Source organism: Cnephaeus nilssonii, assembly GCF_951640355.1.
Source record: "Cnephaeus nilssonii genome assembly, chromosome: 4".
NCBI classification, from domain to species: Eukaryota; Metazoa; Chordata; class Mammalia; order Chiroptera; family Vespertilionidae; genus Cnephaeus; species Cnephaeus nilssonii.
The window spans coordinates 90302845-90327544 of NC_137075.1; the positions used below are offsets into that span (position 1 = coordinate 90302845).

The 24700-nt window shown below is 46.9% G+C and overlaps 1 protein-coding gene across 8 annotated transcripts in view; it reads left to right on the plus strand.

Moving 5' to 3' along the window:
* Positions 1 to 3570: 3570 nt before the first annotated feature.
* NRXN3 (neurexin 3) overlaps positions 3571 to 24700 on the plus strand; it is a gene marked incomplete at both ends in the record, with an annotated part of 1469510 nt that continues 1448380 nt past the window's right edge. For all 8 annotated transcript variants that reach the window (XM_079767585.1, XM_079767570.1, XM_079767583.1 and 5 more), the window contains one exon: positions 3571 to 5085. In XM_079767585.1, coding sequence (XP_079623711.1) covers positions 4377 to 5085 — 709 coding nt within the window. The remainder of the gene's footprint in view (positions 5086 to 24700) is intronic.

Genomic DNA, 24700 nt, shown 5'->3' on the forward strand with positions numbered 1-24700 from the left:
GAGGACCAGGGCCTGTCGCCGTGGCGATCGGAAAGCCGCCTGGAGCCTGTGGAGGACCAGGAAGCCGCCTGGAGCTGGCAGAGGAGCTGGGCCTGTTACGGGGCGATCTGGAAGCCACCAGGAGCCGGCGGAGGACCAGGGCCCGTCGCCACTGTGATCGGGAAGCCCAGAAGCCTGCAGAGGAGCTGGGCCTGTTGCTCGGCGATCTGGAAGCCGCCAGGAGCCTGTGGAGGACCAGGGCTGTCGCCGCAGCAATCTGGAAGCCGCCAGGAGCCGGCGGAGGAGCAGGACCCCTCGCTGTGGTGATCGGAAGCCCAGGAGCCTGCAGAGGAGCTGGGCCCAGCGCGTGGAGATCTGGAAGCCGCCAGGAGCCAGCTGAGGAGCAGGGCATGGAGTCTTCCTGATTGTCGCTGAGGCGATCGGGAAGACTCCAGTGCCAGCAGAGCAGGGCATGGCGGCTTCCTGATCTCGGCAGCTGGGAAGCCGCCAGGCCCTGCAAAGCCGGGCATGGGGACTTCCTTAGTGGGGCAGTGGCAGGGAAGTCCCCAGACATGGCAGACAGAGCCCAGACAGCAGGGCTTGAGGGCTTCCTTAGTGGGCAGTGGCGATGGGAACACCCCCAGGTCCCGCAGACAGAGCCTGGACAACAGAGCATGGAGGCTTCCTTAGTGTGTCCATGTCTGGGAAGCCGCTAGGCCCGGCAGACAGAGCACACCGCAGGGCATTGGGGCTTCCTTCACATGGCACATGGCGGCAGCAGGCAGAGAGTGACAGCAGGGCATGGGGGCTTCATCTCCATGGCTGCAGGGAAACCTTCAGGCCCCGGAGAGAGCAAAGAACCATGGGGAGTGGGCCTAAGCCATCAGTAGGATATCCTCTGAGAGCTCCTGGATTGTAGAGTGTGCAGGTTGGGCTGAGGGACCCCGTGCACGAATTTCGTGCACCGGGCCTCTAGTACAAGAAATAAATGGAAGGGCTGGAGGAGAGAATGTGGGCAGCCCCAAGGCTGTGAAGACCGGATAAACCCAATTCTGATGTCACCAGTCTTGAAATCAGATTCTTTCCGGCCCCTGTAGGAAAGAAAGCTTGGTTTTCCTCAGTCAGACTTTCTGACCACCCACAATAATGCAGGCAGGGGAATGTTGGTACCTCCAATGCTGGGCTGGAGGGAAGGATGGAGAATCAGACGAGAGAGGGTCAGCAGGCAGAACAGTGTGGACGCCCCAGAGCAGGCTGGGTAAATTCCCATGATCCTCTGCACAGGTGAGTGTTCCTGGGCAGCTTAGTTAATTTTTGGGTTTCCCCAGATCACTAGGCTTGTGCTGCATTGCCCTTTCAGAAGCCAGGGGTGAGTTGATAGTATAGACCAGTCTCAAGAAGTTTCTGGGGACTGTTCATTTAGAGGGTCTCCCATGTCCCTGCTCATCCATAATACTGGGTCCTCCATCTGAGTGTCCTTGCCTCCCCCTAAGGATGCCTGTCAGCCAGTGGACTCCTTGGTCTAAACAGGCAAGGGAGGTGGAGCAGCCAGGATGGTGTCACTGTGAAAGCACTTACCAAGCTTCTTGGTTTCACACACCGTGGGCTCCATGATGTATGACATGATTTTTACATGCTCAGCTCATCAATAATTTCAGGCTTGGGGTACCCCTTGTGAGAGGCATGCATTTTATGATCAAATCTGCCTTGCTTCTCCCGCCTCTAAATCAAATGTATGACTGGGAAGAGGAGGAAGGGGAGCAGCTGTCCTCTGAGCACATTTTTCAGAAGTGGACCCTTTTCAATAATTTTATTTGAGGAAATACATAGATGTGGCAGTTATTGAGCCCAGAATGAGCCCTCTTTTCAGGACAAGGGTTTCTTCTCTCCCCTAGGATGTTGCCTTTTGCCTTGGTTGCCATACCTCCCGTCAATGAGCACATTCTAAGAGATTGGGCTATGTGTCATCTCCTGGTAGCCACCTCTGGCTTCATGTCTTTCACTCACTCCATTCCAACAGCATCAGCCTCCAACATACCAACCTGTTCTTTTTTTAAGACCTTTGCATGGACTACTACTTCTGGAACATTCTGCTATGATATTTCATGACTAGTTCCCTCACCTTCTTTCAAGGCTTTCCTTAAATCAAACCTTCCCAAGGACTCTGATTTGTGGTGTTTGCCTATTTCTATGTGTGAATGCTCATAGAACAGTTGAATTCATGCTACCAAAGTGACATTGACCAGCTCAAAAACTTCTGAAACGTTAATGGTTGGTTCTCACCAGCCTGCATAAGTGGCACTCCATATCACTGTGTCCATGGTCAAGTTAAGCATCTGTTGCACCATTGGAGGTGCCCATTTCACACTTGGGAACACAATGTGTGGACAAGACCTTTTACAGAACAAATGTTTTTCTTAATGGGTTCAGTCAGCCTCTTGTTGATTGGGTTTGTTCATTCAGTGGAAATAAGTGTGTGTTCCTGGTTAAGAACAGCATTTTCCTCTTCATAGTGGGGTAATGACTAGCTTTGCTAATGTGGTCATCGTTAATATAGTGAACAGTAGTGGTCTGACAGAGACCATGGTGCATTATCAAATATGTCAATTAAACAGCAACTTGAACAGCTCTTGGAAATTACACTCATTGCTCTCATGTGAACAGAGGCATCTCCACTCAGCTAGATCAGCCAGAGTCTGCCTTCAGTAACCAGATCACCTTCTTGACTGGATGCTGGTGCATTTCCAACCAGTATATAATACACATGACATGCTCTAGGTCTGTAACATTCCTTAACTATTCATTTGTTGTCCATTCTGCAATTTTCATAATTTTTAAAAAAATATTTGTGTTTTAATATACTGTTCTCACTCTACAGATATATGCACTCATACATACATCATACATCATACATCAATGGCTGCTCTTCTCATCCCTTCCTATTTGGACATAAGAAAGCAAGGAATCTAGTGTTCATTTAGCATCTACTATGTATATAGCCCATACATATTCTCATTTAATTCTCTCTCCATCCTGGTAAAGAGGTTATTATTTTTTTCTACTTTGCAGATGAGGAAATAGAAGCTCAAATAGGTTAAGAAATGTGCTTAAAGTCCCACATATAAGAACTAGAATTCAAACTTGACCCTAAAGCACATATTTTGACCTTTCCCCCTACCATTTAGTAAGAGACAAGGATTCTTTTGCTTATTATTCACCTTCTAATGTATTTTTGCTGATTTTTATAAATATTTCTATCAAAAATTAAAGGTGGGAATCTGTCTTAGGCCACCTACACCCAAACATTATCAAATTGGAAAAGGAAAATCTAAAAAAACAAACCCTCTGTCATTTTCATGTTAAAATTACATGTGTGTATTTGAGTGTATACAACGTTAACACTTACCTTAAAAATAAACTTTGGCTATGTGATCCTGTGATATTGAATACTGTACAAATGTGCTGATATGGCTTTGGGGGTTTTATGCTATTTTTGCATGTGGAAAAACTGAGTGCATTATTAGGAGCTGAGCTGGGGGTTCTACAAAGGCTTTGGAAGAACCCTGGTCCTCCGGCATGTTTGTAGCACCAAGCATTGTGGGAATCCCTAGAATAACCTGGCTCACAATCTAACAATATTTGTGAACTGGGATGCAATATTTTCGACACATGCCCTAATCTTCCTCTCCTTCTCTCCTTTCCCCCACACTCCCTTCTTCCTGCAGGAGTCCTGGGAAGCAGGTTATGGGCAGGACTGCCTCTGGCCCACACCATGAAGCCTGAGTCTGCACCCGCTCTGCTGAGGGCCGGACTCTGTGTGAGCACTCAGCTTCCGGCTGCCCCTCTCCTCGCAGCCTCCTGCTGCTAGGAGGAAGATCTTCAGGACTAGTCCTTGGCCTGTTTCTACCTGTCACCTGGCTCACCTTACCGCTCACTCCTCCTCCATCACGGCACCCCGGACCCCAGCCCTCTCCCTGGCCTCTCTGGCTGGGGCGTTTGGGGGTCTGCTGGGAGGAGTGCATTGCTGAAGGCTCTCACCCACCACTTACCTTCTCCTCCTTGAATCAAGGCCTCCGGATCCACATGGATAGCTGAGATCTTTTCTTGGAGAAAGACACTTTGCTCCTCACTCCAGGCCCTCAGTGCCCCCACCTGACTTTCCTCCTCTTCCGCTGCCCTTTTTCCTCCGCTCTTTTGTGAATTTCTTGCTCCTGTGCCCATCTCATTTTCCTCCTTCCTCACCCTCTCAATATTTGTGTGATTCTTCCTCTTGTGTGCTCTCTGTCCCCCAACCCATCTCTTCTCCCTCTCTCCCTTCTCTGCAAAGGGGGAATCATCCCCTGAGGGTTGTTCCCTGGCTGTCAGTTCCTCTGAGCTGTCTAGTCCCCGCAGCCACAATGAGTTTCACCGCGCACTCCGTGTTCTTTACCCTGAAGGCCAGCGTCTTGCTGGGGTCCCTGCTGGGGCTCTGCCTGGGCCTAGAATTCATGGGCCTACCCAACCAGTGGGCCCGCTACCTCCGCTGGGATGCCAGCACGCGCAGCGACCTGAGCTTCCAGTTCAAGACCAATGTCTCCACGGGGCTGCTCCTCTACCTGGACGATGGCGGTGTCTGCGACTTCCTCTGCCTCTCGCTGGTGGATGGCCGCGTGCAGCTCCGCCTCAGCATGGACTGCACTGAGACTGCTGTGCTGTCCGACAAGCAGGTGAACGACAGCAGCTGGCACTTCCTCATGGTGAGCCGCGATCGCCTGAACACGCTGCTTGTGCTGGATGGCGAGGGCCGGTCTGGGGAGCTGCAGCCCCAGCGGCCCTACATGGAGGTGGTCAGTGACTTGTTCCTGGGCGGAGTCCCCGCAGACATCCGACCTTCTGCCCTGACCCTGGAGGGAGTACAGGCCATGCCCGGCTTCAAGGGATTAATCCTGGATCTCAAGTACGGCAACTCAGAGCCTCGGCTTCTGGGGAGCCAGGGTGTCCAGTTGGATGCCGAGGGACCCTGCGGCGACCGTCCCTGTGAAAACGGTGGGATCTGCTTTCTCCTGGATGGCCATCCCACCTGTGACTGTTCTACCACTGGCTATGGTGGCAAGCTCTGCTCCGAAGGTAGGGCCCTCTTCCTTATTCCTATTCAGTGGGTTGGGTGAAGGCCAAGAGCCCTGGTACACATTGAAGTGCATCTTTAGCTGCTTGTTAGATAATCCGGCCCTTTCCCCAAGGAGCTGGTGAAAATCCTTTGCTTGCTCTCAATGGAAAATCCATCAGCTATCAGCAGAAAGAGAATCCTGGCTATTCAATCATGAGCTTCTTACTCAATATTTGGCTGTACTCAAAGGGCTGGATGAAGTGACTGCAGAATCTGTGCCCAGCTCAGCTCCTTCCACCCAAGCACAGCTTAGCAGGATCAACACAGGGCAAGAAATCAGATAGAAAATTGGCAAAGTGGTTATCTCTGTCCCTCCTAATCCCTTGAGAATTGGACCCCTGGGGATGGATGGGAAACTCCCCATTACTTCCTTCTTATAATCCCCAGCATAAGGAATGGCTGTGCAAAGAAGAACTAGGGTGGATGGATTGCATGTCCATGCTTGGCTCCACTGTAAACCCAGTCCTTCAACCATACCCCTCCTCCCACAATATTCTGGGAGGCATCTAGAGGATAGATGAGGCATCTGGGGATGGGCTGTCTTGCCTCCTCATTCTAGCACTAGGATTTTTTTATATGAAGTTATTCTTTCCTGCCCTCTCCTCTCCATGTGTGAGAATGGTACAGGAAGGCTCAGAAAATGACAGGACCCTTGTCCAGCCAAGCCTCTGAGGGAGCTGGCAACACTCAGCATAGCCATGGAGAACATCCCAAGTTCAATTACAACTTCCCAGGGAGAGGGAGGAAGGGACTCATGTCCAAGGCTGCCCTCATCTTATTCATCAAATTTTGACTATTTGGTATTAGATCTGAGAATTGGCCCAGGCTTTACTTAAAATCCAGATCCCTGGACTCACTAAAGGCCTAGATTTCAATAGGAAGGACCACTGAAATGACCAAGTGTGTGAGAACTGGCCATATGTGTGTGTTTGGTGAGGTTGGGATGAAGAAGAGGTGAGGAAGTTACATTTCCTCTCATCCTTTTGGAGTTAAACATCTGGAGATGTTTGTGTAGTCATCTCATGCTGTTCTCTTCATGAAGGTGGTGGGATGGTATAGGGCATAATAGAGATTCTCAACTTTGGTTGCATATTAGGATCACCTGGAGGAGTTTAAAAACTCATAGCACAGACAATTTATTCAGAAGTTTATGGAGTGTGGGATCCAAACATCTGTGTATTTTTGAGGCTCCCTGGTAATTCTATTGTGCAGAACCAGCAGGTTGAGTGAGGTCAGGTCAGTGGGGCCAGGTAAGTGTCTTAGCACTGACTCCCAAGATCTCTTTGAGGTGAGGCCCCACTACCTTGAGATTTATAATGAGAAATGGTGCTGCAGGCGTTCCTCAAACTTTCCCAGGAAGAGCTGAACCCCAAAAGCAGGTTGTAGTTGATAAGAACTTTAGTTACTAGGAGCTATTTAAACAATTTTTACAATCAAAGCTAAATTTATTTCACAGGTGATACGTGCTGGAGACTAGGACACTTTCAGGTTCTTGTTGGAGGCCTCTGTGTAGGTCATGTATGGGCTATCACAGGAGTGTCTCTGGGTCTCTGCTGCTTCTTTCTTCTACTGGGTCGGGCATTGTATTTCCCTTCTTTTGAATGGGCTACAGGCGAGGCAGATGCTAGACATGCATGTCATCTCTTCTGGCGTCTGTTTTCCCCACCCTCACCCCACAATGAACCCACTGGAAAAAGGGATGGGGAAGAGGGGCCAAGCAAACCCCAACCCACAAAGCCATGTCAGGAATATGGTTATTGAAGCATTTCTCGCAAGCAGGTGCCTTCTGGAGCTGACTGCTGTTCCAAAGCGTCTTGGCTTTGGAGAAAGTCCTGCCTGAAGATGCTGACACGATCACTTGCTTTTCATTCGCCCAAAGGATCTGTTCAGTTCTCAGAACTTGTACTGAAAGCTGGCATTCTTCCTTTCTAGGGACCAGGGTGTTTGCAAGTGTGTTGCTAACTTGCTGATTATACTTGATTGCATTTTTTTTGTGTGTTTAAAAAGAACTCATTTCCTCTGGGCAGGTCTGGATCAGCACTTTTCTGCAGGAAGAATCTCTATACTGTATATGTACACAATCAGTCTTCTCTCTTTTTGTTTTGGTGTGTGTGTGTGTGTGTGTGTGTGTGTGTGTGTGACCTATAGCAGAATTTCTTTGGAGCCGATCAATTTTTAATAGCTAAATGCAATATGTATGTTTTAACAATAGTTCTTTCTACAGGGTTCAGATCATCTCGTGGCGATGGACTCATACTTCTATTTGTAGAAGGCAAGCAAACAGCTTAGATCATTTATTCCCTTGATATGTAAATAGAGTAAATAAGCTGTGTAGTAAGAGGAACACTTGGTTGGCCTGGAACAGAGCCATGCAGAGGTTGAGGTGAGGGCGGCTGTTGGGCAAGTATCAGAATTTACTGTTGGTAACTTGGAGCCTGTTGATCCCGGTAATTGTCATCATGTCTAATCAATCACAAAAATGCATCACAGGCTTTTGGAGAATATCTGTTCTTGCCACACACAGTTAATTTTTAGAGTAAATGGGGAAAACACACCTGTAACATATTAAGGGGGAAAAATCACAGCAGCTGCTGAGTGTCAAGCATATCTGCATAACACAAGATAAATAGTCTAAACAATTGCCTACCCATTTTCCTCAAGATAATGTGGTGAAGCAGGTAGTGAGGATGCATCCATTCCCTCTTCCCCTTTTACACTGCACAGGTCATAGAACTGAAACCAGGGGACTTATTCCCAGCAGCCAGTCATGTGTACCAGGCATCTGATTGTCCCAATGTGTAGGATGGGCCCTACCCCTTCATTGCAGGAGGGCTTGCATTTGGTGTGGAAGATTCATTTTGTACTTTGTGCTTTAGCAGTTCAAGAGCAAGAAGAGTTGAGTGGGCTCCTGCAGCTTCAGATGGATGTGGTCAGGGCCTGTTGGAGGCCCTCTCTGTGGTCCATTAGCTCCTAGCATGCCGGCGGGCTTGATGTTTGTTTGGCCTCTCTGGCTTTCTACGCCTCAATGGCTCCAAAATGTCTCCATGTTGCCCTTCAGGAAGAATGCATATCTCTTTTATGGGCTTTGGGCTATTTTCATCCCCTGTTGGTGTCTTCTCTGGTTAAAACCCAGAGGGCACCAGAAATAGTTGCTATGGGAGAGTTGGGCCTAGCGGTAAGAGGTTCCAGACACAGTGCCTTCTCTGTCAGGTGCTGAAAGGCTGTTGGTTCTAGTTGCAGACCCAACTCCACACAGCCTTCCTGGGAAGATTTCATTCCGAGACCCCCAATGTAATTTATGGTCATGTTGCACATTCTGGCACATGATGGAAGGAAGAATAATCTAGATTTTTACTTCTCTGTGTAATGTTTATGAATAAAATATTTTGGTGCTTAACTTCAGATTTGTTAATGTTGCCATTTAATCTTGCCTTTTCAGTCATGTTCTTGGAGGATGGAAGTGCAGACAATTCAAAATGATTCTAAAATGAAATATATCTACTTTGGAATTTAGTTAAGCTATGGAGCAGCACAGTCACCTGGTGTTTGTTTAGCACAGCCTGTCCTGTTATGGGTAGCCCTGAAGCTCACAGGACAACGAGGAGGTATCCTGAGCTCCCTCTAGGGAGCAGGTCCCTCATGTGTCATTGAGAGCTTGTCATTACCTTGAAATGAGTTTAAAGTTAACTGTTTTTTTTAAAAATATGAATGTACAAGTATTGAATTTCACAACAATCTTATGGTCGTGAAGAATTGATTCATATCCAAGGTGTATAAATTTCAGTACTAATCTCCATGAAGAGTTCATTTAGCATGATGTCAGCCTGTTGCAGGTGGGGTGGGGCCAAGGAAAGATGGAGAAGGCCTCACTCCCAAATCTTGGTACATGGTTCAACTATTATTTTTTCTCCTGACAAGGGCAGGTGTACAAACCAGAAGTTGCTTATCTCGAGTCTCAGCTATAAAGTTTTCAGGTGTTGGGGTCCTACAGTGAAGTATAGTGGTGAGTGTTGGTGACAGGGGCCAGACCTTTATTAAAAGCACACTGTTATGTGGTGTCCATTAGTCTACTCCCCCATCCCTCCTACTGTCTGAAGCTGACAGCCTATACCGGTTGGTTTGATTGATGGCTCAACACCGCTGTGTGGCCTTGGTATGCCTTCCTGAAAGTTAATTTTAATCATTTCTCTTTTTATTGAGAATTTTGTGACTTTGCCCCCATTTCTCAAAGCCAGAACTAAGATGAAATGGTGTTTCAAGAGAAGATGCTTACCTGAGCATTTACCAAGGGCCAAAGACATCGGATGCTGGAGTTGAGTACCAGTGATTGCCACAGCTGGATCCTCCTGTTTTGGACACGTGTAAAAACACAATCATCTTCCCTCCCCCTTCCCAGTGCACATCCTGCCAGAATTGTAACTGGCTTTGTTCCTAATCTGTGTTCCTGAAAGGCTTGGGCCGGGGTGGGGGGGGGGGGGGGGGGATGGGAGGGTGGAGTGGTGGGAGGACCGAGGGGAGTGCTGAGTAGTCAGAGAGTAAAGGCTGACTTCTTTCAGAATACTTCTCCCTGGTATGGAGCCTGCAGCACAGAAGCAAGGCCTTAAAACATACACAAAGGAGGACTGCTGCTTCTGAGACGTGGTGCCCCACGCATTCAGGCGTTAGGTAGGACCAGCCCAGCCAGCAGGGGCTGTCACTAAATGGAGCCTGAATAGGGGTCTGATTGCTCCCTTTTCCTCCTCTCCTCCTGATTACCAAATGAAATTTCCTGGTATGCTGTATGCTAAATGGCAGAGCAGCCGACCGCCACTTGCTCCAATAATCCCTCTTTTAACTGCTGAGGGAAGAGCAATTTTTTACACCTCCCCCCATAGCATCTCTGCCTCCTTCAGAGAAATAAGACCCTTCTTCCTTGTTCCCCCTCAGTGGAGTGAGAACAGCCTTCCTCCTTTGCAGGGCCTGCACACCAGCTGCAGGGGGTGGGCCTGGGTGATGCTTCAGTCCAAATTCAGCAGTGTTGAGGGTCAGCAGGCATTTTGCCAGGAGCCTTGAGTGGCACATGAACTTGCATTTGCATTTGGTAATGAGACACCACAGGCCCAGTGCTGGGGGCTAATTATCCTCAAGTCCCCTAGCTCCCTTTTTGCAGGCTGCCCTGGAAAGATGGCTCCCAGTTCCTGGGGCAGCTGCCCATCAGCTGGGTCCTCTCCCTCCTTCACAGGACAGAAGAGGTGGGGTGTGGGGGATGGGACTAAAGTGCACTCCCTGATGACTCCTATTGCCCTACTGTCATTGGCTCCACAGTGGTGTCCAGAGCAGTGAAGCCCCAGAGATGGGTCTAGAGTGAGAGAGGCTTTAGACAGGGCTCTGAAGGTCAGTACCCTTTCCTGGACAAAAGTAATAATGATATTATTACTATTACTATTGCTATTACTATTACTATTATTGACTACTACCATGTGCCTGACATCCTAGGTGCCTTATGTGAGTTGTCTCATCTAATCCTCACTAGCCCCATTTTACAGATGAGGAAACTGAGGAGCAGAGGAATCTGGGACTTGAACTAAGTTTAGTGTAGTGGCTAAGAGCATGGCTCAGGAGTTAAAAGATTTGGACTTAAGTCTGGGCTTGTCCACTTACAAGTTGTATGTCTTTGGAGAAGGTTTTGGAAGCTCCAGTATCCTCATCAAGTAGTAATAATGATAATAATAATAATAATAGCTAACAATCATAGAGCACTCACTCCATCCTGCACTGTATTACCTGCTATGCATGTATTAGCTCTTGAAACCCTCACAACCACTCTTGACACTCTTTGTTGTTATTCACACTTTGAGAATAAGGAAGTAGAGGGACAAGAAGTTAAATGACTTATCCAAGGTCACACGAGGTCACAGCCAAGCTGGGGTTTGTATTTAGGCAGTCTAGCTTCAGACCCCACAGTCTTAACCACTGTGCATCCTGCCTTGCAGCAAAGCAGGGATAAAAAGAAATTGTACATTATGGAGCTGTTGAGAGCATGAAATGAGACAAAACATATAAAGTTATAAGCATAGACCATGGGAAAGAACAAGTTCTGACTCCAGGTTGTTGGACTCCTGATGAGCATAACAACAAACCATGTGTCAATTTAGTTTCACAGGTTTGAAGCTTCCTTTGAACAGCCCTCCCACCCCATCCCAGCCCACCTCTGCCATTTTCCTTCATCCCAGTTTGAGAGGTGGCAGAGATCAAAGGAGGGGGATTTCAGGAGGGTATAGACTCCAATTTCATTGTTATTCTCCCCTGCCTGAGGGCATGGGGTCACTGAGCATGGGTTGTGCCTTTTGGACTATATTCAGAGCTCTTTGTCTGCAAACGAAGTGTTCTGGCCCCCACAGCTACCAGATGGGGCAGCTGGGGCAGGTAGGCAGGCCTTGCCATCCCACATAAAAGGTGAGAAGACCAGACCTGAGGTGCCTTTGAACCTGTTGTGGGTAGAGGGTGTGAGGGCAGACTCAGACCTGAGAGCCCAGTGCCTCACTATGGCATTTTATTTTTGCTCCTAGGCTCCCTTCTCAATTAACACAAGTGGCATGTGTCTCCATGGAGAAATGGAGCATTGCCTCCCTGGATGCTGATGATAAGCAAAATGTCAAGCTCCTGGTGTAGGAGGTTATCAGCGAGGCCAGTCCCAGGAGACTTGCTCCTCCCAGTCAGAGAGAAAGAGAGAATATGAGAGCATAAGAGAGAATGAAATGAATGATTCTGAGCATTCAGTTCTCACCCTCAAGACCCTGGTTTGAAAACAAGTCTGGGTGAACCCATGGGTCCCAAGGCAGCTGGAGCGAACTACACCACACTGGAGCATCACCGGGCAGCATGACCTCTGCAGACTTACCTTTGGTTTCCCAGGTGCCAGGAAGTACCCAGCACCCTACCCAGGGCTGGCGGTAAAGGACGGAGCTCCTGGATTACTCTGTCGGACTCCTTCTCACTCTCCTGCTGCCTTCTGACTCTCTCCACAGATAACAAAACCAAACTCCCTTTCTCTGTGTTTATTCTCCTCTTTCCTTTGTGTGTGTGGAAGGGGGGATTATTACAGAGGCGGATTTACCATGAAACTAAAATTGTTATATATCCTCACGCCCATGGGCCCTTTCCAAGGCCATCTACCTTATTTTGCATTTGTAATTTTTTTCTTAAGGAATCCCCAATGTCACAAGCTCCCAGCCCCAGCTCTGTGGATCCGCCTCTGTTAAGAAGACATGTTGCTGTCCGGTGACAGCAATGTTGCTCTGGGTGTATGTGCGATTCCCCAATGACCTATGGCCCTTCATCACAGACAAATTGTCCTTCACTTCATAACCAACAGGGCAGGAAGAGCCAGGAAGAGGGAGTGTGGGAGGATGGAGGGCACGTAGGAATACGGTTTGGGAAGGCATGGGGGGAGGGGGGACAGCTAGGATATCCAGTGGGTACAATGTGTGCAGTAGACTTAAAGGCACCAGCTAATGTTTGAACAGAGGGAATACCCTAGGCCCCCTCCTGAGATTTTCCCAGCTGAAGTTCCGATGTTTGGTTTGCCATGGCTCAGTGGGGGGCTGTGTTACAGGTGACAGGATGTGGCTGATGGAGGAGAGGCAGGCGGCGTGGCTCTGTAGGCCTGTCTTCGTGATCTATTTGGGAACTGACAGTGCCAGTGGGTTGTCATTACTGCTGTTGTTCTTCAGAAATTGATGTCTTTGGGTGACCTATTTAAAAGCAATACAGGGCCCCCTTTAAATGTGTCATTGTCTATATCTGCTCTCAAACCTCCACTGATGTCCACAATGTTCCTAAATAATGTACTTTCCAAAGTTAAAAAAAATTTTTTTAAACCCAAGAACCAGTACCGGCAGCTTTTAGAAACAAATTGATCTCATAGCCATCCAGCCAAACCACCCAGCGCCACTCTGATAAAACTGACTTTGCATGTGGTCCCTGGACCTGTGAATGCTTTCAGCTCTTTCGTTCGGGGATGGGGGGGGGGGGCGGGGGTTGGGAAACATTGTACTCCGCAAGGGTATGCGAGGGCCTGGAGGTGTGGAGATGAAAGAGAGGCAGCGAAATGAGCTGTAGGCAACTTGAAACTCCCAGCTTAAGCTGTGCAATGCATTTAGGATCCTTTTGGTTTTACTGAGGCTTTTATTTAAGCATGGTATCTTTATAGCTAAGAAAATGACCCAGGGGAGCTTTGCCTTCAAGTTTTCCTCGAAACTCTATGCATCCGATCCTCTCCTGACAGTTTTGCCTCCCGCCTGCCAGTTCAGTTTTCCTGAAGTGGTCCCCTTTGCCAGTGCAAATCCCTCAGAGAACAGATTCTCAGTACTCCAGTGGCTGTAGGCAACTCGAGGGTTGGTGTCTCCACTCCAGCGGGCAGTGCATTCCAGGCAGTTCCATACCCGCTCCTCCAGTGATGATTGACAATATGCAGCCTGCCTCCTCTGGAGAATTGAGACAGTGTAGTGTGACTGTCCCGTTACTTACTTAATAAGCTGATTTCAAATAGAAACAAGTACCCGAAGTATGAAGAGGGACGGCTGAAATCACTTATCCGTGATCCAAACTGGAAAAGCTGGGAAGTCATCGGACACTTATGGTTCCATTATCCTCGACGTTCTCTCAGGCTTCTCTCCTGTCCAGAAGGGGTCCTGTCTCTGTCATGGTTAGCCTTGGACAGCTCAGGGAATGGGGAAGAGTGGGCTCCCAGGGTGTTAAGCTCTTACCCATGGAATTCTTAAAAGACTAGTCACTCCTCATTGTATTTGCTTGATCTGGGTCAGGAAAGACAGGGCTGGAGTTGAGGCTGGGGCAATGTTCTGTGAACCCCTTCTCAGTTTTTACCTTGTGTACAGCATGAAGCACGCACAGATCCCATGACCTGTGTAGAAGACAGTCCGATATTTATATGGCCTTCTGGTCATGGCTTTGCCCTGTGTGGTGCACTGGAAACCAAGGCACACAGTGAAGAATCATGAGATAATAAGCTTGGAGAGGATTTTAACTACTTGGGGCTAACTACTCCTTTCCCATCCTGTTTCCACTGAACATTTGTTCCCCCCACCCCAGCTTCAGTGAAGGGGGCTCAGTGCTTTCCATGGCAGCCTAATGTATCTCTGATCACTGCTCTCAGGGAGCGAGCTCTTCCTACCTCAGGCCAAAGTCAGCTTCCCAGCCACTTCCTCCTGGGTCCTAATTCTAATGAAAGCAACCTGACCTTTGTAGTGGGCCTTGTGGGTGAGTCCTAACATTTTTGGATGCTGCTTTGCAGGAAATAACCCCCGTGTCAAGGTAAAATTCATGAGGGATTCTGTATTGTGGCACTAGCGGTGCACACACCACTGAGTTATTTAGAATTAACTGCTTGTGATTAATCTTAAACAATGGGGGAGGCATTGATGTGGAAAGAGAGTCTGATGTAAGCAGGTGATTCATGCTGTAGTCATTCTGTTCCTGGGGAGCGTGCACTCTGAAAGATTCATGGTTAGCCCATCTCTGGCTTTGTAATCTGTGCCTCATTTCATCCCCTAAGATGTACCATCATTCTCCATACACAGCCAGCTTTCAGCATCTCTGAATTTCCAAGGAGCCCCTTGGACATCTCTAATGGCTCAGCAATGAGATGCGAAGTTCTAGAAAGCTGTGGAACAGAGGAAAATGGAATTGGATTGGACTTACTTGACAAGTCCATCCTGGCAGCCAGGGTCAGACACCCCAACAGACACCAAGATTTTGCTAAGAAGTCTAACAGGGTGCTTGAAATAAAAGATGAGGGTATGGGATGGAGCAGTATTGGTAGTTGATCCTGGAAACTGGCCTTGGAAGCATAAGCCCTGTCCAAGAATGCTTCTACTCTGCCAAGTGTCCCTGGTGTCCCGTGTTTTTGGCACCGCTGGGCAGGAGTCTCCTAGGGAGAGGGATTAGGCAGGGCTAGAGGATGTTATTCCCATATTATCATAGACTGGAATTCCCTCCTGTACCCCAAAGGGGATAAGGCTAGTCTCGCCTCTCAGCCACCTTCCCATTGACAGTCCCTTTACTGACACTGCAACAAAGAAAGGAGACCTGTCCTATAATTTTGTGGTTTAAAATAGTTTACTTTTGCCTGGCTGGTATGGTTCAGTGGTTGAGGGTTGATCTATGAACTAGGAGGTCACAGTTCAGTTTCTGGTCAGGGCACATGCCTAGGTTGCAGGCTTGGTCCCCAGTGGGGAACATGAAGGAGGCAGCTGATCAATGATTCTGTCTCATCATTGATGTTTCTATCTTTCCCTCTTTCTTCCTCTCTGATATCAATAAAAATATATTTAAAAAATAGTTTACTTTTAAGAGCAAAGTCCACAGACATCATTTTGAGTCCAAGCATTGAAATGTGCCCACAGTCACTGACTTCTACTCTGAGGTCCCATTGTCCAGCCATGGGCCCCACGCGTGTGCTGGGAAGTGGGCCTGACCATCTCACAGTCATGTGGTAATGGCCTCGGGGGAAGAAGATGTTGGGTTTCAGTTGCTGTAGAAACTTTGCTGTTTGCTTATTTTGATGTTGCATTTTCAGCCTTGTGTTAATGCAGATCAGGGCTATTTCCCCCTCTAGTAGAATATATAACCAGTGGCTACATTTTAATGTGTCTCTTGGCTCCCTTTGGCTTTCACATCACTAATGCAGTTGCAGTAGCTCAGCTAGGTTTCCCAGTTCCTGTTGTAGGAACATATGTGAGGAGGTATTCTCTTTGAGAACTGTAAGACATGACATCAAGGTGGAACCCTGTTTCCCTTTGTTAATTACTGCACATACAGGCTGAGTGCTAAATGCCACATATCTAACAAAAACCAGGTACTCAATAAATGTTACTTGTCTTAATAAAGTACATTGTGTGTGTGTATGAGTATGCATTCATGTTTTGTATGCATACACACCTGTCTGGGTTCATGTATGTGTCTATGTGCTCCCTAACATGGGTGATGGATGGATGCAGGGCCCCAGGAATGTGAGCTCAGTGATGGCAGTTGGATAATTTAATCAGTGAGGTCAGATATGACTTGGACCACAGTGGCCTGGACCACCATTGGAAAAGCTTTCTCTCTTTTAAAGGGAAAGGTGGTGTTTTTACTCTGGGAAAGTTTTCATTGAATCTGTGTCAAGTACATATACAGTCCACTTGGTTTGATATACTTGAGGACAGACTAGAAAGACTTTGTTGTTGTTGCTGTTTACAAACCAATGGTTTCCTACAACAATTATAGGCAGTAGCCAGCCTGGGACCATGTAAATGCATGTGGAATCGCTGTTTGAGGCAGGCATGTTGTCGTCACTGGAGATGGAGAGGCCCCATTAGCTCGCATGGATTCCCTGGAGAAGACAAGGCTCATTGGGGACAGGATAATTGGCCACGGGAATCGGAAGAGCTGCTGTATGGAGGAGGGAGTGGTTACAGGGCGGGACACTTGAAGGGATCAGAGCTACAGAGGAAGAATTTTGATGCTTAGAGCTGTTGAACCATGAAATCCATAGTTTGTCAAGCCCAGTCACTGGAAGGGTATAGCAGGTGAAGTGACACCTGTCAGGAGTGGGTGCTGGTTTGTATGTGCCTCCAAAACAAGGACTCCATGGTTTTGGGAATCTCAGCAGCCAGGTCCACCCTTATGTTAGATCATATATATCCTCTACCTTTCAGGGGGTGGGAAGATTATGCTCTAGATCAGTGGCCTTGAAAAGGGGACACATTCAATGCCATTCTTTGGGGATGTAAGAAAGAGACAATAAAAATGTCTGGTTAACTTAAATGCAAATTATTTATAAATAAATATATGTCTATTGGAAGAACATAGTAAAATTATTTTTTCTAAGGGGGAGTTTGGTCAGAAAGGTTTGGAGGCCACTTAAGTCTTCATTTCTCTCTTTTTAATCAGTTATAGTTACCCTTGGCTTTCTCATCCTTGGGGCTTGCAGGTTTCAGGTTCCTGATGCCAGTGGTGTGTGTTGGGTGCCTCTACTCTGTCATCAGCCCTGTGTGTGGTAGTCTTGGTTGACCTGGCCAGATGATTTTGGAGGGTCCCATAGGAAGGCACTGTGATCACACTTTCCTCCTTCTGAGGCCTCACTGTTGGGAATTACTAATACAGATGGTCCCTGACTTAACATGATTCCATTTATGATTTCTTTGACTATGCAATGGTGCAAAAGTGATAGCATTAAATAGAAACCACACTTTGAATCTTGAAATTTGGTCTTTTCCTAGTGATATGCAGTACAATACTCTCTTGTGATGCTGGGCTACGACAGTGAGCTGCAGCCCCAGTCAGCCCCACCATCACGAGGGTAAATGACTGGTACGCTATTGTGTTGGATGATCTTGCCCAACTCCAGTCTAATGTAAGTATCCTGATCACATTTGAGATAGCCTGGGCTAAGCCATGATATTTGGTAGGTTAGGTGTAGTAAATGCATTTTCAACTTACAATATTTTCAACTTTGGATGGGTTTATTGGGACTACTATTTCAGAGCTTCTTTCAGTATAAAAGTCATGGTATTTACTGGTTTAAGTTTGGAATGTGTAAGAGAACAAAGTCCTTGAAGTACCTTCAAACATTAGCAAAGCAGTTGGTGATGTATAATCATCTATTTGTTGGAATAGGCCTTCTGTTTATTGGAATAAGTTCATTCTTCTAATGAACTTATTCTTCTAATTCATGGAGTGAGTGCCTCTTATATACCAGTGTGGCCCCTGCCCTTGAGGAGCTTATGGTCTAGTTGGGAAGCCTGTCAGGCCAAGAGGTGCAAAAGACATTGGAGCTGCTAATACATCAGCTCGGGTGTTTGCAGACTAGCTCTTGAGGAGTGTTCCACCCTGGTTGGGGTGGGGGTCGGGTTGGAGGACATCCCACAGTGGAAACTATTGGGCTAGACTTTGGAGATTTATTTAGCAGCCTTGGAGGAAGGGACATTTGGGGAAGCCCTATGAAACAGCGGGATGCTGTTTCCAGTAGTTTGTAGTGGTTAATGTGGCTGGTTTGAAGGACTGAGGCCCAAGGAGAATAATACAAGAAGGAGTTAGGCATGGGAGTCTTAAACACTATGTGAGGATTTTGGACATTATTTCTTTCTGCAGTTGGGAGCTATCAGAAGTTTTTCAGATGAATATTGACAGTCAGATTTCAATGTTAGAAAGAGCCCTAGGGGTAGTTTGCACAATAGGTTGGATGGCAATTTGGGAGGCCAGGAGGGACTTTGTGTGGTTTTGGTGAGAAAAGAGTCTGTACTGTGTGAGGGTAGTGATGGAAGAAGTACCGACTGAAGAGATGTTAAGGAAAGAAACTTAATAATTGGAAAGGCAGTGACTTTTATTTTTTTATTTTTAAAATATATTTTATTGATTTTTTACAGAGAGGAAGGGGAGGGAGAGAGAGTTAGAAACATCGATGAGAGAGAAACATCAATCAGCTGCCTCCTGCACACCCCCTACTGGCGATGTGCCCGTAACCAGGGTACATGCCCTTGACAGGAATCCAACCTGGGACTCTTGAGTCCGCAGGCTGATACTCTATCCACTGAGCCAAACTGGTTAGGGCAAGGCAGTGACTTTTAGTGTTTCAGGCTCAGCCTGCCTGGCTCTGACACACACTAGGCTGTGCAAACTTGGGCCAAGGACTTAACTTCTCTGTGTTTCAATTTTACCATCTGTGAAATGGGAATAATAGTGCCCACCATTTAGGATTGCTATGAGGCTTAAATGAGCTAGTACACATAGAATGCTTAGAACAATGCTTGCTACATAGTGAGCATTCAGTGAATAGTAGCCATTATTACAAATTATTATTGATTTATTGAAAAGGGGAAGGAGGAGCTTTGATAACATGCTTTTCTAGTTGTAGGTATAACTAGAACAGGAAAGTCAGTGGGAGGAGCAGATTTGGGGTACAGGTCGGGGTAAAGGTAATAATCAAATTTGGTTTGTCTATATCCTTACTTCTCTTTAGAACCTTTAGGACATCTGCAGGGAGATGGGCAGAAGCAAGTAGGAGCAATGGTTGTGCTAGGGAAGAGGACGGGGCTGGCCCAGATGTTAGCATTCTTGTGTTAGGGGGTGAAGGAAGGTTTGCACACAGATGAGGTTGTCCAGGCAAGGAGTATAATTGAAAGATGAAGGCTAACTTCAAAACCTTTAGGAAACTTGCCGAAACCGGTTTGGCTCAGTGGATAGAGCGTCGGCCTGCGGACTGAAGGGTCCCAGGTTCGATTCCGGTCAAGGGCATGTACCTGGGTTGCGGGCACATCCCCAGTAGGGGGTGTGCAAGAGGCAGCTGATGGATGTTTCTCTCTCATCGATGTTTCTAACTCTCTATCCCTCTCTCTTCCTCTCTGTAAAAAATCAATAAAATATATTAAAAAAAAACCTTTAGGAAACTTAATATTTAGTATAGTAGAAGAAAAGGTATAGATTAAAGCAGATGACCAGAGATGTAGAAGGAAACTAGGAACAAAAGAAAGTTCCTTAAAGCTCTTTACTGGTTAAACAATGAAGAGTATACCTTCTTAACCTGGTTGAAGTTGGGGCATGCATTTGAATACAATAAAATGGCATAAAAATGACATAATTTAATTTCAGAGACCATACACATTGGCCTTTCTTCTACCTTCAATTTAATGAGGTGATTGAGAAAATTTCTACAAATAGAAATTTGAGAAAACATCTACAAATAGAGACTTAAATCTCATGTACCAATGACAAACCTGAAAGATTTTGGATGTTCTTCTCATGGTGGAGTTTTAGCTCCTAGAGCATTATAATCTGATGGGAATCAAGGACTCAATGATCTGAAAGAAATAAACCCAGAGAAATGAGGTGACTTGTCTAAGGTAAGCATGTTGGCATTCTGATTTGTACTTGGCTTTTCTTTGAGACTATGGATGTTAAACATGAAATGCCTTGGCTACATTTTTCTTGCAGTTGGGTACTGAACTCTCAGGGGTACCAGCACTAATGCTCAGCTCAAAGCCACACCCCTTCTCTGGTGTTAGGGAAGAGAGTCCTCTGACTCTGGCCCCTGTGAGCTGAAAGAACCAGATCCCCCACAGTGGAGGCACGAAAGCCTCTGGCTCAGCAGCCAGTGATGTAAGTGCTAGTAATTAATCCACTTGTGGTTTCTCTATCCCTGCCTTGGGCTGGGGTGCTTGGAAAGAAAACTAAATACTTTCTTAAGGAAATCGAGGTTGGGTTCTGGTTGCCTGCTGGCTGCCTTTCTCCTGTTGCCAACTCTGCAGGGCTGGAGACTAGGGCGGGGCGTGTTCTGAGTGCTTGCTGTGCATTACAGTTTTCCAGGAATTTCGGGACATGGGAATTTTCACCCAGCTGTGTTGTTTATTGCTGTTCAGCAATCTGAAGTTGCTTATCCAGCGTAAGTCAGAATGGGGAGCCTCAGGAGGAAGGGGAACGCCTTTGAACATTTTTCTAAGCAGAAGAAATTGAGGTGTTAGGGGCCCAGCTGGCGTGTAATGGGAACCAAGAAATGGAGGCTGCGTGAGCATGCATGCTCATACGGAATCTCTTCCTGAAACACGGTGATGTTTCTAGAAAAGTACCTCTTTCTGCCTCCTGCAACAATAGCATACACTTACTGAGGGCCCACTGTGTGTCACAAGCACTGGGTGTAGAGAGTGATGAACAAGATAGGTATGCCTTCATGCTTAATTAACCATGCAATTATATTAAGTGATGGATGCTTTGAAAGGAGAAGCATAGCATAACAGTGGCCTCTTCATATCTAGCAGAGCAAAGACTTCGTGAAGTTCAGGGGTCTGATTAAGACATTCCAGGGAATCACAGGGTTCCAGGGCTTTTTGTGGACCCAGTTCTCAGGCCAGCTCTCCCAGCCTGAATTTGCTGGCTGAGGATCACAGGTGGAGCTGTTGGACTTAGGGCTGAGTTTAGCTTAATTTCATGGACATTTTACGAGTTATCACCTGCTTATTTCGATTGACTAAATCCTACATAATGAAGTGATAATATGCAAATTGACCATCATACCCTCACACAAGATGGCCGCCCCCATGTGGTCACAAGATGGCCACCACAAGATGGCCGGCGGGGGGGGGGGCAGTTTGGGGGGGACCGGGCGTGCAGGGGAGGGCAGTTGGGGGTGACCAGGCCTGCAGGGGAAGGCAGTTGGGGGTGACCAGGCCTGCAGGGGAGGGAGGGCAGTTGGGAGGGACTGGGCCTGCAGGGGAGGGCAGTTAGGGGCAACCAGGCTGGCAGGGGAGGGCAGTTGGGGATGACCGGGCCTGCAGGGGAGGGGGGCAGTTGGGGGCGACCAGACCTGCACGGGAGGGCAGTTGGGGGGGACCAATCATTGCAGGGGAGGGCAGTTAGGGGTGACTGGGCTGGCAGGGGAGGGCAGTTGGGGGCCACCAGGCCTGCAGGGGAGGGAGGGCGTTGGGGGGGACTGGGCCTGTAGGGGAGGGCAGTTGGGGGTGACCAGGCCGGTAGGGGAGGGCAGTTAGGGGCAATCAGGCTGACAAGGGAGGGCAGTTAGGGGTGACCAGGCCTGCAGGGAAGGGCAGTAGGGGTGACTAGGCTGGCAGGGGAGGGCAGTTTGGGGTGACTGGGCCGTCAGGGGAGGGCAGTGGGGGCGATCGGGCCAGCAGGGGAGGGCAGTGGGGGGCAATCGGGCTGGCAGGTGAGCAGTTAGGCATCGATCAGGTTGGCAGGGGAGTGGTTAGGGGGTGATCAGGTTGGCAGGCAGAAGCAGTTAGGGGCAATCAGGTAGGCAGGGATTGGGTCTAAACCAGCAGTTGTACATCCCCCGAGCGGTCCCAGATTGGAGAGGGTGCAGGCTGGGCTGAAGGACAGTCCCCCCTCCCAAGTGCACAGATTTCATGCACCGGGCCTCTAGTTTAAGAATAATGATGGTGATGAACTAATGCTCATGAAGTGATTTCTACTGGCAGTGGGGTAAGTGCTTTCAAAAATGACTTCCTTTAATTTTCCCAACCACTTCTAGCAGGAGGTTTTACTATTGTTTTCCTGATTTTGCAGATGAGAGGACTGCAGTTGAAGAGAGGGAGCAATCTCTCTGCCTAAGAAATGGGTCTGAGCGTTGATCTGGAGATTGTGCTCTCACTCCACTCTGCCCTCTCTTCAATCAGGCATTAAACAGTGGCTCCTGAGGCCATCAGCAACCCAGCCCTGTTCTCTGCTGGCCCAGTGAGAGTGCCTTTAGCAGGCACGGTACAACCTTTCTTCTCTTCATGACCTGTCCTCTGATCTTTTCCATTTTGACTGGGTTTGATCCTGATTCAGACACTTGTTGCAAAGAGAAACATACAAGCTGTCCTGGAACCCTACTTTTTATCCTTGGTGTCTTATTCCATCCCATGGACCATTCCATTGAACCATGGACTACTTGAATTAGAAACACATATTTTCTCAATCTTTTGTAACCCATAACCCCTCAGCGATATTTTGTTGTTGTTGGTCTATTGTCAGCTTAATCACAGTATCTAAAAGGCCTTTTTTCAAGCATTGGTGGAAATCTTTTGCTTGTATTAAATTGTAAAATGAAGACTGATTTGATTTACATATCTGCCTCCAACACATACATTTGATTACCCCTCCTCCCTCTTGAGCATCACAGTCTGATCTCCTCCTTTTATGAAACTGACCTAGAGAGGCAAGGTAACATACACTAGACCACTCAGCTAGAAATTGGCCAGACTGGGACTAGAGACCAGATATTCTAATCTCAGTCTAGTATCTATTCCCCTATATTACACTGAGAAAAGATATGTGGCTCAAGAGAATTGATTGATTCAAAAGAACATTGGTTGACAAACATAATCTGTGGTATAAAAACAGCTTTGGTGCCTGTCTTCATAGACCTTACAAATTAGAAGAAAATGTAACTATGGAAAACCAATAAATGTATACTTACAATTTTGATGAGTGCAATAGATAGAAAGAACAAGGTGAGGGAAGATCTAATGAGGAGAAAAAAAAGGGTGGCTAGGAAGGCCCCTCTGGAGGTAAGAAGGAATAGGGAGGAAGCAATGGACAGGGGCTGTTTACACTCTTTGTCACTTGGTTGGCCTAGGGACAAGGTTGACTAGTCTAATATCCTTGACAGGAAATCTGTCTTTTACTGTTATATATTTGTTTGAAATACTAGTATAGGTAATGGGTAATGCAGAGGGATGGATGGATGGATAAGGGACTGTCTGGTGATGGGGAAAGAGAGAAGTTGTCAGTGTGATAGGATGAGGGTAGCTGAGCTTGTCTGGTAAGTGAGCATACACATGGACATCTCCATCCAGAGTTCAGAGCCCTAGAGGTGAGGATTTGGGGGTAGACTCTCTATCTAGTGCAGGGGTGGGGAACTTCTGGCTCTCGGGCCATATAAGGCCTGCAAAATCATTTGGTCTGGCCTTGTCAAGGCATTAGGGGTGAGTTAATTCAATCTTTGACCAATAGAGCAGGCTAATTTTTAAGTTGATAATTTTTTATGGCCCACAAATGATGTTATAAATATCCAAATGGCCCTTGACAGAAAAATGGTTCCCCACCCCTGATCTAGAGGGAGCTGTTTATGGAGAAGGTAAAGATGAAAGGCTGGTGAAATAAGAAAGTCACAGGGATTCTCATTTGATTCCAGCCTACAGAGTCTTGTTCCTCAAGTAGCCACATAGCATGAGTCTATCCACAGCCAGGAAATCAGCTTGAGCACTTCCAAAGAGCTGCCCTTTCTTCCTAGCTCTTATGTTCATCTAGGACCTGCTCTCCCAGGTCTTGCACCTGCCATGATGTGTTTCTTGGCACAGGAAGAGGAGTAGGGGTTGTCCTGATCAGTCCATGCCCTTTAGCTCTTCTTAGCAGGGACATTTATACTCCAGGTTGTCGAAAAAATTCTCAGCTTGGACGAGTAGGGATACAGTCTGAGTCTGGGCACCAGCTTGACCCAAAATGGCCTAATATTTATTGAACACTTACTATGTTTCAGGAACTATGTGAATAGATTAACCTTTTATTTCCATTTTAGACAAGGAGACTGAAGCAGAGAGAGACTCGTCAATCTACCCTCAACCTGATAGGACAGACACATGAAGGGACTAGAACAAAGTTTTACCATTTCTCAGGAAAACAAGAAAGATGAACATAGTGTCAGAAATTCAAAATTCTGTGATCATGCCCTTTTAATTTTGGGGTCTTAAATGCCTTTTATTTTTTAAGAAAATATGGTAATACAAAGTTTCAGTTTGGGTTTTTATTCTTTCTTGGCAAAATAAAAATCTATCCTATGTTAGTTTCCAAAGTTGCTTTAAGTATGTTCCAGGTAAATAAACTCTAAGAATCATCATTGTAGGCAGTCACTGGTTTCTATGCTGACCTATTCCTAGGAGTAAGTATTTGGATAATTTTATTCACTTTCTATTCTGATCATTGATCAGACAAACATTGGCACTGGACAGGACCTCTGAGATCACATAATTTATTTTTCTTCAGCATTTACCAAGAAGTTTTTTTTTTTTTTTTTTTTTTTTTTTTTACCAAGAAGTTTTGATT